The sequence below is a fragment of the Hippoglossus stenolepis genome, chromosome 2 (genome assembly GCF_022539355.2).
Source record: "Hippoglossus stenolepis isolate QCI-W04-F060 chromosome 2, HSTE1.2, whole genome shotgun sequence".
NCBI lineage: Eukaryota > Metazoa > Chordata > Actinopteri > Pleuronectiformes > Pleuronectidae > Hippoglossus > Hippoglossus stenolepis.
Genome location: NC_061484.1, coordinates 17,672,817 through 17,687,005, shown reverse-complemented (window position 1 = coordinate 17,687,005; position 14,189 = coordinate 17,672,817). Strand labels below are relative to the sequence as shown.

Genomic DNA, 14,189 nt, shown 5'->3' with positions numbered 1-14,189 from the left:
AGACTGCAGTGATCTCCAGTTTCCCTGCTTATTGATTTGCAGCCCTTAAACGTAATCTCACAGGTCGGAGCAGAGTGGTGTGTTGTTTGCCTTCAGGCTTTTCTGAAAGTCCGAGTCTCCATCCCATGAGAATCTGCATTCAATCAAATATCCTTTAAAACATGGAGGAACTTCTCTCGTGTGAATCCACAAATTAAACTCTGGTTTGTTATGCAGACCTTGTGTATTTAGACCAGACTCAGCTCATCATTTACCTCATGTTTCGATTTGAAGCTGTGATTGTGAGGACAATAAATGCTCCTGCAGTAGTGTACCTCCATATGGAGAATAATAATCTATAATTAAGATAGCCATTTACAAAATTGTATTTGAAATTAATGGTGTGCCAATTAATTTGATATTTTAATGAGAAATAAAAAGATATTTACAAAAAGAAGACTATAAAAGAGCCTGCTGTACATCCATATGGAGCATAATTATCTGTAATTAAGATAGCCATTTATAAATGTTATTTGAAATTAATGGTGTGCCAATTAATTTGATATTTTAATGAGAAATAAAAAGATTATTTACAAAAAGAAGACACATGTTAAATATCTATCAATGAATAGATCTAATTAAAACGGGAGCCACAAAAACAACATAAAACAGTCATGTGTGTCAAAGTGTGTTATTTAAAAATACAAATGTATACATGGATATACATAATTGAATTTAACTATTTGAAAATGAAGTTTAAAAAGATGAATAAATAGCTGGACTCATAAACTGGATTGAAAATAAAAAAATTGACTCTGGTATTTAAAAGGACAATCATCTCTCCCATTTGGATTTCTTATTTCCAGCAGCTTCTTCTTTTCCTAGCTCCAGCTGAGTGGTTTAAATTTCCTTTTTGCCTTGTGCTGGAAAAAAATTGTAAATCAATTCAAATTAAACAAGGGATATAACACCCTCTGTGATTGAGTAGGGATCCAATACCCCAGCTTAATACCCTAGCTATTAGACAGCAAGTGGCTCCTGCACCAATAGGTTTTAGTTTTAAAATGCATCACATCAGCTATGTACGTCTTTCGAGTAGGAGACTTTTGGAGACGCTGCTGGCCCCATTTGAGTCTGAAAACTCTGGGGCTTTGTCTGGATGGGCAGAGACTGATTGAAACAGGAAACTGATTGAATGTTCCTGGTTGTGTCATCACTCATAACTCGATTATGGCAACATAAAAAATGAATAGCTCAGATATGTTACTTTCAGTGACAGATCCACCTCTTTGTCTGTCCAGGAAAAGAAATCCCAGCTTCTAATTTCCACTGTTGCTGTTCGTTGTTTGTAGAGTTGCCTGCACCTATGCAAACAACTGCACAGAGACAATCTGCCTCCTGTTTACACCCACGTGTGCATGACCAACATACATATGAGTGGTCACATGGTATGACATGCAATATGATTTATGATTCGCATCCCTAACACTCATCTGCACAGAGTTTAAATCCAAAACCTATTAGTGTTGTGGCCAATGCATACATGTAAGAAGTAAGAATTAAGTAGTATGAATGTGTGTGTGTGTGTGTGTGTGTGTGTGTGTGTGTGTGTGTGTGTGTGTGTGTGTGTGTGTGTGTGTGTGTGTGTGTGTGTGTGTGTGTGTGTGTGTGTGTGTGTGTGTGTGTGCGTGTGTGCGTGCATGTGTGTGTTTGCAGAAAGTGTGATTTCTCTGTAATAAAGTCATTCATTCGCCTGAGGCAAACTCAGCATGCAATCAATTCACCCATAGGCCAAATATGTATAATGTAAAACTGTTTTTGAAATTAGTGTATTATCGGGGGTTCCTGTAGCCTTCAACAGGTACACTATGTGCATCAGCCAGGTAAATGACAGTAGAAAACAAGGTTCAATTACTGATCAGCAAAGTTGTCCTTAAAGGCTGTTTCCTCCTCTGTGTGGATCACAGAGGACATTTAGGTTAACAATGGTGTAAATGACGCTGTTTTGAATTGAATTTGAATGCCGGGGCTAACGGGCACTTGAATGACACCACAGGAGCAGTATCAGGGCATTTAGTGTTTTTTAATTGTTTTTTGAAGAATCAGTCACCATTTACTTCAATTGTATTGGATTTGGCTGCAACACCGTGTACCCCTGAAACTCCAGAAGTGTTTTGTGGACTCAAACACTTCACCCACCACCTCCATCAGCACAGTGGTGAGTAGATAATGAGTGAATTTTCATTTTTCAGTGAAGGCTCCGTTCATTACTGTGCAGTGATTAGTTTTGGTCTTAATTTGATTGCTGATGATGTGTTTCTATGCATCACTTAAGTGCAATATAAAGTATTAGAGTAGAGTAGTCCACTGATTTGAAATTAGAGCTTGATCGTGTTTTGATAAAAAGCAGCAACTCTATTTGCGTGTGAGTATCTATTGGGAATCAACAGATGGAATGACTAAAACAGAGGAATATTTAAAAATAAATTCGGGAAGATACTCCATTTTTAAGATAAAAATGCTTATAATAATCAAGCAGGGGGGATTAAGCAATCTAAGACACAATCGCCACTAAATTTTATTATTTCAAATTTCTTAGAAAACCCTGGTTTCATTCCTTATCACCATCTGAGTCACAACTATAAACTATGCCTGTTGAAAGAGCAATGGTTGGTGCAAAATATTCATACAAAAGCAATGAATATAATAATGATAGATTCATTAGCACAGTCATTCATTTAGTCACAAAAATATGTGTCATCTTAATCCATAGTCATGAAAAAGAAAGAACGTGTTGAAGGTGTGTCTATACTCTGTGTATATGTTGACCAATTCCTCAATTCCCCACAGGATCAATAAAGTATTAATCTATCTATTAATGATTGTTGATGGTCATAAACACAATATATAAAGTGAGCACCCTGGGATCAGAAACAGTCAGTAAGTTTATCCATCACAGTCAGTGTGTCAGACATCAATGATTATATTTGATTAAAACTTGATTTATAAAATGATTCATGACACTTGACGACATTGAGGTTTGATATAAGATCATACTGGTGACTTTCAAGGCTGCTTGTGGCCTCACTCCCGTACCTATGTCAGGTCTTGTCATCTTGCCTCAGATATTATTCTGATTTAAAACCAGTGCAGAGAGAGCCATACCGTACAGAGTGGTTTTAATGGCATCAGTAAGCACCTTTTTCCTGAAATGTGAAAAGCATTAAGGAACTTTCTTAACAGGGATTATCACTATGAGTGCATTAACAAAACATCTATAGTTGCGGTTTAATTATATTTACCAGCTCAAGAATAGCCAAACCACAGATTTTGCTGAACAGCGCAGGAGCTGTGTATAACTCAGGACAAAAATAAGGAGACACTCAGACGTTGTGCTCATCTTATTATAATGCTCCTTCCAAGATGGACAGAACATGCGGTGGCTAATTTGTGAGGTCTTTTGTGGCTGGAGATGTGACTCACTTTTCAAAAACTCAAGCCATCTCTCTTTTCCCTGTGCAACCTTTCAAAAGACCCGTTGTGCATTCTGCAAAGAGTTTCATTAGTTTCTGTCAACGATTCTCTGTGAGTTTCTGTTGTACCACTTAGTCAAATCAGGGTCAAGGGTGCTCAGTGGCTAAAGACCAACAACACCACTAATCTTGCATGGACAATAGTGCCTGTCAAAAACTATAGCTGCTACTGCTAAAATTAAACAACTTAGGTTTTAAAAGTACCGAACATCTATGTGCAGCACTAACACACTGTTAGCAGAGACAATCTAGGATTAATTATCTTGTCCAAGGACACATTGGCTCATGGAATGGTTCGAGGACGACCTGCTCCACCTCCTGAGCCACAGCCTCCAATTATTTATGATGAATGCCTGAAGACATCTTTCTCATAGTCATTGTCAATATTTCCAAAGAGGAATGGCACTCAGTAGAGCACATAAATCTTCCATGGCCCAACAGTCTCCTTAAACCCATGAATTATTCCCTGAGAAATCAGTGAAAATCCGAAAAGTACAATGTTTAAAACATCAGTCCCCTCATCTAGATCTGCACCAAAAATGTAATGAGTTCTTACCGAACCATTACCACATTATTTCTGCAATTTTCATCTTGATTCATCCATTAGTTTTTGCTTATTCTTGTTTATAAACAAACCAACCAACCAACCAACAAACTGAGGTGATTAAAGTTATTACTGAATGATGTTTGCTCCCTTTATTTGAATGTGTTACTTATATTAATTACACCATAATCCTGTAGATACTCTTGTAAATGACAAAACACACAGTAGTTTTAAAACAAATCACGTCCCAGCTTGGAGACTCTTCTGTGGATGCACATACTGAAATTAAAACATGGGGGCGTTTTAATGCAGAAAAAGCATCTGCAGAGTATTGGGTTTTAAATTAAATGTTTTTACTTTTGTAATGAAGTTTCTGTCTGAGTACACCTGCTGTTAATGTAGCATAATGTTGTCCAATCACAGCCCTGAGCCTGTATCTATAATTTCTGATTATTTTTCCTATTTCTTTTCTTCTGACTGAGGATCCATCTCATGGATTTAGTCTCCATGTCAAAGTGTAACTTTAGCCCTTGCTCAGACCCTCACTCCACCCATGCGTGATTTGGAAAATGACTTTTAAATAAGGGGTAAAAGTGACTGAGGGGGACGAGGGAAGCACGGCTGCATGTGAGACTGACTGTCAGTGATGAACTCAAGCCACAAAAAAATGGTGCGCGGCCAGAAGGACATAGACTCACCAGGCACATATGTCACAGATGGCTGGAGGACTTTTTTTGTGGTGGACCATGGTGGTCTCGAGCAACATAACGTTAGTATGAAAACCAATGTTAGTGAACGTTCAAATAAGTTGTAAAGCTATATGTTACACAAAATGTCCAATAAATCAAGAGAGACGCATTGCCTTCCCTACCAGTGATGTCCCTTACCTAGGTTTGTGTGCATTCTCCTGTCTCACTTAGAGAACGTGTGACGTAGGGAGGAGGAGCCAAAGCTAACGATACGCTACTGGTATAAGAATAGACCAGTTTGACACAATTTTGAGCCTGCCTAAATTTGATTATAGGGCTTTAACTTATATATATATATATATATACACTACCGTTCAAAAGTTTGGGGTCACTTAGAAATGTCCTTATTTTTCAAAGAAAAGCACTGTTTTTTTCAATGAAGATAACATTAAATTAATCAGAAATACACTCTATACATTGTTAATGTGGTAAATGACTATTCTAGGTGGAAACGTCTGGTTTTTAATGAAATATCTACATAGGTGTATAGAGGCCCATTCCCAGCAACTATCACTCCAGTGTTCTAATGGTACATTGTGTTTGCTAATCGCCTTAGAAGACTAATGGATGATTAGAAAACCCTTGAAAACCCTTGTGCAATTATGTTAGCACAGCTGAAAACTGTTTTGCTGGAGAGAGAAGCTATAAAACTGGCCTTCCTTTGAGCTAGTTGAGTATCTGGAGCATCACATTTGTGGGTTCGATTATACTCTCAAAATGGCCAGAAAAAGAGAACTTTCATGTGAAACTCGCCAGTCTATTCTTGTTCTTAGAAATGAAGGCTATTCCATGCGAGAAATTGCAAAGAAACTGAAAATTTCCTACAACGGTGTGTACTACTCCCTTCAGAGAACAGCACAAACGGGCCCAGAGTAGAAAGAGAAGTGGGAGGCCCGGTGCACAACTCAGCAAGAAGACAAGTATATTAGAGTCTCTAGTTTGAGAAATAGACGCCTCACAGGTCCTCAACTGGCAGCTTCTTTAAATGGTACCCGCAAACGCCAGTGTCAACGTCTACAGTGAAGAGGCGATTCGGGATGCTGGCCTTCTAGGCAGAGTGGCAAAGAAAAGCCATATCTGAGACTGGCCAATAAAAAGAAAAGATTGATATGGGCAAAAGAACACAGACATTGGACAGAGGAAGATTGGAAAAAGTGTTATGGACAGACGAATCAAAGTTTGAGGTGTTTGGATCACACAGAAGAACATTTGTGAGACGCAGAACAGGTGAAAAGATGCTGGATGAGTGCCTGACGCCATCTGTCAAGCATGGTGGAGGTAATGTGATGGTCTGGGGCTGCTTTGGTGCTGGTAAAGTGGGAGATTTGTACAAGGTAAAAGGGATTTTAAATAAGGAAGCACTACAACTCATTTTGCAACGCCATGCCATACCCTGTGGACAGCGCTTGATTGGAGCCAATTTCCTCCTACAACAGGACAATGACCCAAAGCACACCTCCAAATTATGCAAGAACTATTTAGGGAAGAAGCAGGCAGCTGGTATGCTGTCTGTAATGGAGTGGCCAGCGCAGTCACCAGATCTCAACCCCATTGAGCTGTTGTGGGAGCAGCTTGACCGTATGGTACGCAAGAAGTGCCCATCAAGCCAATCCAACTTGTGGGAGGTGCTTCAGGAAGCGTGGGGTGAAATTTCTACAGATTACCTCAACAAATTAACAGCTAGAATGCCAAAGGTCTGCAATGCTGTAATTGCTGCAAATGGAGCATTCTTTGACGAAAGCAAAGTTTGAAGAACAAAATTAATATTTCAAATAAAAATCATTATTTCTAACCTTGTCAATGTCTTGACTATATTTTCTATTCATTTTGCAACTCATTTGATAAATAAAAGTGTGAGTTTTCATGGAAAACACGAAATTGTCTGGGTGACCCCAAACTTTTGAACGGTAGTGTATATAAATATTATGATCAGCATCTGCCTCGCAAGATCCAAGACAGACTGAAACACAAGGTGACGTTACGAACCCCATTCAAAATAGGACATGCTGTTTTTTTATGTATAAATTTGGTTCTAATGAATAAAAAACACCATTACTGTGTTGTACTTGATGCAGCTTTAAGTGATGAGACTTTCTGTCAGGCATCATGTGAGGTTGGTGCAATGACACATGGCAGATGACAGGGGGCAGAAACAGGCGGACACCGTCTCTGGACTACTCTCAATTCCAGCACCGAAGAAGACCCGACACAGCGCGGGTACTTATGGGTAGTGATACCTCTCCGGAGGAGTGCACTGACGCTAACACCGGAGAACAACTACATATCCCATGTTCCTCCGCGGCGGCAGCCAGTAAACCTGGGTTTGTTTTGAACGAGCGAAAGGTGAGGTTGAGTGAATGGTTTTATTCTGGTGAGTCAGTTAAATCTCCTGTTTAAGTGGGAAGAGATTCTGACGCGAGAAATGATGCTAATAGCATTAGCTCCAGTAGCCACATGTTACGTCTACGTACGTTTAGACAGCTGTTACGTTAACGTACAGTTTTCTTCCCATTAACGTAAGGATCACTGGTCCAATGTTGTTTATATGGAGCCTCGTCCACCACTGGAACTGTCGCTTGTGTATCAGGTGGTTAACATGTGGTTAACTCTGGTTTGTGCTTCGTCAGCAAAGACTTTACATCGTGTATTTATTTCATTGCATTTGTTTGTTTTTATTTGACAGGGACAGTGCTCATTAATCCAAAGCAAAATGAGAGTTAGCTCAACAGGCTAATTTCCTTCCGTTGTCCTTTTGTCAGTTGTTTAAAATGGCAACCCTAAAATTAAAATAAGCCATTAACCGATTTATAGACCGACCGCAGAAGATATGATTAACAGGCGTTCACTCATGTCACAGAGGTAAACCGTCTGATCATCAACCGCTGAGGTGTGTCTGGATAAACCATCTTTGGAGTTTGGATCATATTACAATAAATAATCAAATGAAATAATATTTCTTCCTTTAAACGATTACGAAGGAGAAAAGTAGTTGCCATTCTGTTGACGTAATAATCACAGTTCAACTAACTTTCAGAGAAACTACATTTTTGACTCCTCTGCACAGACGGACACATGATTCATACATAGAGTACATACCTACATACATATTTTATTGATCCCGAAGGAAATTTAAGAGCACAAAGCTAAAAGATGCTGATTCAACGTAATGGTCAGTCCTGAGGATTCAGAAAGTTCATCTGTTAAACTGTATTTCATTATACTTCAGAGTGTTTGTAATTCTTCTTCCTCACATTAGATGCCAGCATACAACACCAGCATGTTGTGCTGATATGTTTTATCATCCAACCTGTTCCAACATCAAACTGTTTTTTATTGTCCCTCCAGTACAAAATTAAATGTAAAGAGTCTGAGCAAAATTCTACAGCTGTTACATCTTTTCTGCGTTATGTTTTGTAAAATTTGTTATAAACATCAATACTTATATGTATGTTAAAGGTTCAGTTGGCCTTTAACTATTTCAAATCCTAAAGATTTTTAAGTTATTACAATATAAGAAAGTGGTAATACAGTAGCAGCGGATGTGCAGGCCAAGCCAAAAATACTGAAGAGGATTATTGTATTTTGATAACCTTGCGGAGCAAAGAAGCTATAGCAAATAATTATTGCAATTTCTGATTCTAAGTGTTATTTTGGGGGAAAGCTTGTTCAAAGTAAATTTTTTAATTTTGAAAGTCCTAGCTTAAATGTAGATGTTGTATACTTGCTGCACGTGATGCAGTTGGGATCATAACGGGCTGTCGGTGTACACTGGGGATGCTGCTGCTGGATTGATTTCACTTATATAAATGTGATAGATCCGACTCAAAGCAACAAAACTGACGTGCTGAAAGTTTTTAATTATATTTTAAAAGACTAGTTTGTCCCCATTCAGAATCAAGGTACCAGCTGAGTAACATCCTGAGGCTTTTCAGTCGAGTAAAGTTATTAAATTTAGATTGTTAACTTAGTTTTCAACATTAGTTTCTAAATCTCTAATATTCATTTCTTCTTGTGTGACTGTCTGATTTCAGTGATGGAGTTTCCTGAAGATTTTAATCAACTCGAGCTTCTGAACACACATGGACACTTGATCCCCCGTGGAACCAGCAGCCTGTGGACAGGCAGCAATGATGTGGAGGAAGAGGAGGAGGAGGAGGAGGAGGAAGAGGAAGGGGAACGTAGCGAGGAGTGGTATCTAGAAAAGGAGGAAGCTCTCAAAGACGAACCAGTTGAGCTCATTCTGTGGGCTGCAGAAAACAATCGTGTAAGTGATCAAAACCATTTGATTTGTCATTTAGTCAAACATGCATTTCCCTTGAAGTGGGAATAAACAAAGAGTTAACATTGAAACACACAGACAGAGACGAGCAGTGGTGGTGTAACCACTGACCACTAAGCAACCTTGACAGGTCACCAGCGTATCACAGGGCCAACATACAGAGACAGAAAGTCACATTCCCACCTACGGGCAATTCAGAGTTTCCAATCAACTGCATGTATTTGAATATCCAATTGTTTGTTGGAAATAACTGATGATGGAGTTAAATCCAGCCGTGGAGAAAGCTGATTTCAATTGAGAGAGAGTTTTTATCTGGCATTTCAGTAGGTCAAGAGCACAGGAATGCTTGTAGTCATTATTTCAGCTCTTTCGATAATTTCAGTAATTAGCCATTTCAATTTAGTGCCGTGATATACTTCTGTTACCTGAAATCAACCACAAATTGAAGCATCACACATGAATGTGTTTAATTTGTACAGTTTACTGGTTCTGAAGTCAATGTGCAATCAAAAAACAAAACCAAAGTGCTATATAATGTTTTTAATCCTTTGTTTGAGGATCCTGTCATCCTCATTGTCATTCTAAAACTCCAATGTGGAAACAAAGGAAGAAAAAGCCTCATTGTCATGCTCATGTTTAAAATTTGGATCTTCTGGCTTAAATCTGTGTGCCATTCAGAGCTCTAAGAATTAGTCAATAGAAATAATCAGTAATCATTGTGATAGGACCAAACATTCTCAACTTTTCAAATGTGAGGATTTGCTGCTTGTCCTTGTCTTAATTGAGTTAGGGTTAGGGTTTGTTGGACAAAACAACGTCAACATTCGGCTCTATGCAATTATAATTATAGGTATTTTCATAATTTTCTTCAATAGAATGGATCAAATTATTAATTAAAACAATAATTGTCATAATATTTTGATCGTCGTTACAGTTGCATAACAGCTCGTTCAGAGTAGCGGTTTGTTCTGCACAAGGATTTTTCTGTACGCAAAAGATTCAAAGTGTGAGGCTGTGATGTTGATGAAATTGTCTATCACCCTATGTGGATTTTAAAATGTATGTGTATCACAATTAAATCACATTTTCAGGAAAATCTAAGATTTCCACATAAAATCTGGCTAAAAATGCCAATTGTGTATAATAATTTAGCTTTGTATTGGAACATATGCTACTATATACTAGGACGCAGCAAAAAGAATGTGGCCTCTTGCGACTCAGACCACCTCCGAATGTGGTTAAAGCCGTAGTTAGAGCTGACCATTTGTGATCAGATAGACATAGTGTATTGTGAGTTTAAAAAAAAGGCTATATTGAAAACAGTTTAATCATAAGAATATACGGTGCAGCGCTCATTTTCTGACCAACAGTCCACTAACATAATGAAAAACAAAGCACCCTGTGTGGAATTGAACACTGTCTTGATTGGGGAAAAGGTCAACCTCAATTTAATTAAATCGCAGTTCCCTGCGTACGCAACCTATTTCCATGTAATTATTTTCCTCAACGTGCAAAACAAATATATATGTTTTGTTGATAAATCTCTAAATTATTTAAAGTTACTCGTTAATCTAGTGTTTCGTCTTTGATTAGTGTTTGGTAATAGATATTATCTCTCACCAAAACACACTTGTTATTTCTTGAAAGTATTAAAGCACCTTCATGTTTCTTTTTCTTTTTTTTCCTGAACACAAAGGCGTAGAGTAAAGCACAAGGTACAAACAATAGTGAGACCTAGTTGCCAAACATTCCTCTAAAGCCTCTAATGCATATATGGTTTTCACCCCTATCTGTTTGTTTGCTTGGTTCATATGGTTCTTTGTCTGTTAGTGAGCAAGATTATACAAAGAATGTCCTGAACCCATTACATTTTGGTGCAGATTCAGGAATCTTTTTTTATTTTTCGTACACATAATGGAGAGATTTTCCCAGGGAATAATTCATGGATTTTGATGAAACAAATCAGGCAGGGAACAGATTTCTATGAGTGTGTGATATTTGCTGCAGCTTGGTTGAATTTAAGGGACGGCTGGGCCTTTGTGGAGGTATGTGCTCTTCTTAGTGCCATTCCAGTTTATTAATTCATCAACAGAAAAATATTTTTGATCATCAATTAATTAATTCATTTAATTATAAAATCTAAATTTTGTTTAAGACAATTTTCCTTCCAACAAGGGGTCAGATTTGACCCCCTCTCAGATGGTCAGGTTTCAGTGCCACTGCAGTTTTAATACAGATGAAAAAGTACTGTTCTACTTATTTACACAGATCAATTGTGAGCACGCGACCACTGTGTTTTTGAGAATAGCAGCTCGTGCCGTGTGTAATGTTTAATTGACAAAGAGATAAAATCTACCCTCATGTAAGGCATCTACAAACTCTTAGTTTGTAATTTCCTGCTCTATGTTTTATGAATTTCTTTTCCTCCAGCTTTCACCCATCCACAGATTATTATCAGCTGATCCTCTGCTGGTGCACTGCTGTGATGCGGACGGTTACACTCCCCTGCACCGTGCAGCCTACAGCGGCCATGTGGAGGTTGTTTCTGCTTTACTCGCCGCTGGCTCTAGGGTTGACCCCCGCACCGTCGATGGCTGGACGCCGCTTCACAGCGCCTGCCGGTGGAGCCGCGTCACCGTGGGGAGTCTCCTCCTGCAGCGAGGAGCCGAGCTGAACGCTCAGACCAATGGCGGGCTCACGCCACTTCACCTGGCCGCTTCACACGCCAGCTCCTCAAAGACAGACTCCGCCCAGACGCTGGAGCTGCTGCTGTCCCACAGACACCTGAAGCCGGGGCTTCGCAGCAGCACCGGGGAGACGGCTAGTGAGGTGGCCCGACGCAGTGGCCCGCATCACTTCCTGTTTGAGATTGTAGAGGACTGTGTCAGTGTGGTACCAGACGCGTGAACAAGTGCACGTAGAGTCTCACATTTACTTACTTATGTTCTCAATCTGGACAGCAGCTACATTATCGACCAATCTGCACAATTATTAGCTGTTGAATCGTTTCATCTAATAAATATATTGTTACTTCCGACCAACAGTCCAGATGTTCAGCTTATTATCTTTTAGGACAGAGACCAGAGACCTTCCCTTGGACTTAACTCAATAAATCGTTGCTGATGTTCATGGTTATCATAATATAATAAGGCTGTATCTTTGTATTATTCCTTCTTCTGTCCGTCTCAAATTTTGCCATTTTATGCTTGAAGAACAACTTAATAATGAATTAATTACCCAATGTTTGTTGTCTAATGTTCTGTCAGTGAACTAAGTGACTAATGTTGTCAACCTTTCAGCCTGAGTTCATGGTCACTCTGTAAGTTTGTTCTATAAACTTCAACAGAAATCACTATTTTGATCTCACAATCGATACAACTGACATCAAAATGTCTATTTAAAGTAGTTTCTATGGTCGGAAACAGGTTCACGCGACCTCGAACTTTTATCCTTGCACTCCGCCTCAAAGCATTATGGGAACATTTCAATGTCAATGAATACAACCTCTTATCATCACATCTTTTCATGAAGCTGGAAATAAACATCTTAACGCAAAGCATGTTGCAGGGTAATGTCCAAAGACCGTTAGGTCTGAACAGATGAGTACTGGCTCTTCATGATTTCCACTCAACTACAGAATGCACTTCTACAGTCAAACACTGTTTTGTCCCTGCTGTCACAGATTACAAATACATAGTCATGAGGCCCTGCAGCCTTTTCCTGCAAGGGCAGAGATAATTTACATGATCTTTTTCTCCTTCCCATAGGCACGGTCACTCTGAGCTGTTGATTTCGTGTATCATCAAAAAGTACAGGATCCTCAAGTAAGCCCCAGGCCTGTAACAGCTAATAGTGCCATGTTGTAGTAACAACTTCAGAGGCTTTTTCCTGAAAGGCAATCGCAAAAGTCAGGTTCAAATATGAGACCTTAGCTGATAGTAAAGTCGAATGAAGACAAACATCCCCTCCTGCAGGGAAAATTCCCGTCTGGGGAGATTGAGCCACCCTCTCTTCTCTCAGTGTTAACACATTTACAGGGAACACCCTCTGCCAAGCTACAAGCCTCTTGTATTTAAGAGGTGAGGTTACATCAGAGCATGAAATGACACTTGATTGTAAGGTTTCAGGCAGCAGATTATAGACAACACATTTTCATAGACAACAAAAGTTCGTTGTACTATATAAGTAAGGACGCGTAAGGTGGGAAACAGGTCTGCTTTTTTTTCTTCTCCAAATCCCATCATTTACTATCATTTACCATCTCCTAGAAAATGAGTAATTTCAAGGAAATTGGGGAGTGTTCTGTACCATTATACCACGCTTGCATTATCTCTGCTTATGCATACTATTTCTCCGTGTGAAACTATTAAGATGACATCAGAGCCACATATCTGCAGAATGCTTGTCTCCCCCACCAAGACCTCGAGGAGGCCTTCAGCAGGTGTTTGTGTCTTATCTCCTGGGATTTTACTATTCACTCCGTTCACACACATAGTTCCCATAAACACACACACACACAGTTCAAATCTTCACACACACACACATTTCTTCATTGTACCTGCATAAAAAGCACACGCCTGCAACTGTTTCTTGGTCATTCCCTCTGCAGAATGCTCATCGCACACTGTGTGACTGTCTGACTTTCCTTGCAAGGAATAAAATCCTCTTAAAAGACTATTATTCTCGAATCTCTTTATTTCCGAAGTCTCCCCAGGTCAAATTTCCATCACAGTTCAATATCCTTTCAGAGAAAACCATCGACACACTGCTAAACCCACATCCTCAGAGAAACAATTTCAAAGCCTCAGATCTGTAAGTGCAGAGGCTCCATCACATCGACGTTCCGACTCAGCTGCAGAGTTGGGATGAGGCGGTGATGAGGTGCTCAGTATTTAAGCAGTTATTAAGTGTGGGTGAAAATGGTCCATAAGTGGTTTAACATTTAATCAGTGAGGGGGCTGGTGATTCTGTGCCCCAGCGTTCTCAAATGAATCCTAGTCATTCTGCTTTCAACTTGATGGGGCCACGTGGTTTGTCACCTGCAGCATCCAGGCTCTGAGGACACAGCACAGCACGGACTCACAGGAGGAGTTGTAGGAGCATCA

At 39.4% G+C, this 14,189-nt stretch overlaps 1 protein-coding gene across 1 annotated transcript; it reads left to right on the top strand.

Annotated features, from left to right (window-relative positions):
- The first annotated feature begins 7,000 nt into the window (after positions 1-7,000).
- Positions 7,001-13,759, top strand: ankrd49 (ankyrin repeat domain 49). Its single transcript, XM_035144945.2, has 3 exons — positions 7,001-7,148; positions 8,837-9,069; positions 11,515-13,759. The coding sequence occupies exons 2-3, from the start codon at positions 8,839-8,841 to the stop codon at positions 11,989-11,991; spliced, it is 708 nt and encodes a 235-aa protein (XP_035000836.1). The 5' UTR covers positions 7,001-7,148; positions 8,837-8,838; the 3' UTR covers positions 11,992-13,759.
- The last annotated feature ends 430 nt before the right edge of the window (positions 13,760-14,189 follow it).

What these genes read in the sequence shown, in the direction of transcription:
- ankrd49 (XM_035144945.2), top strand. Translation starts at nt 8,839, where the DNA reads ATGGAGTTTCCTGAAGATTTTAATCAACTCGAGCTTCTGAACACACAT. An exon ending in GGGCTGCAGAAAACAATCGT is followed by an intron (nt 9,070 to 11,514) that starts GTAAGTGATCAA and finishes CTTTTCCTCCAG; the next exon opens with CTTTCACCCATCCACAGATT.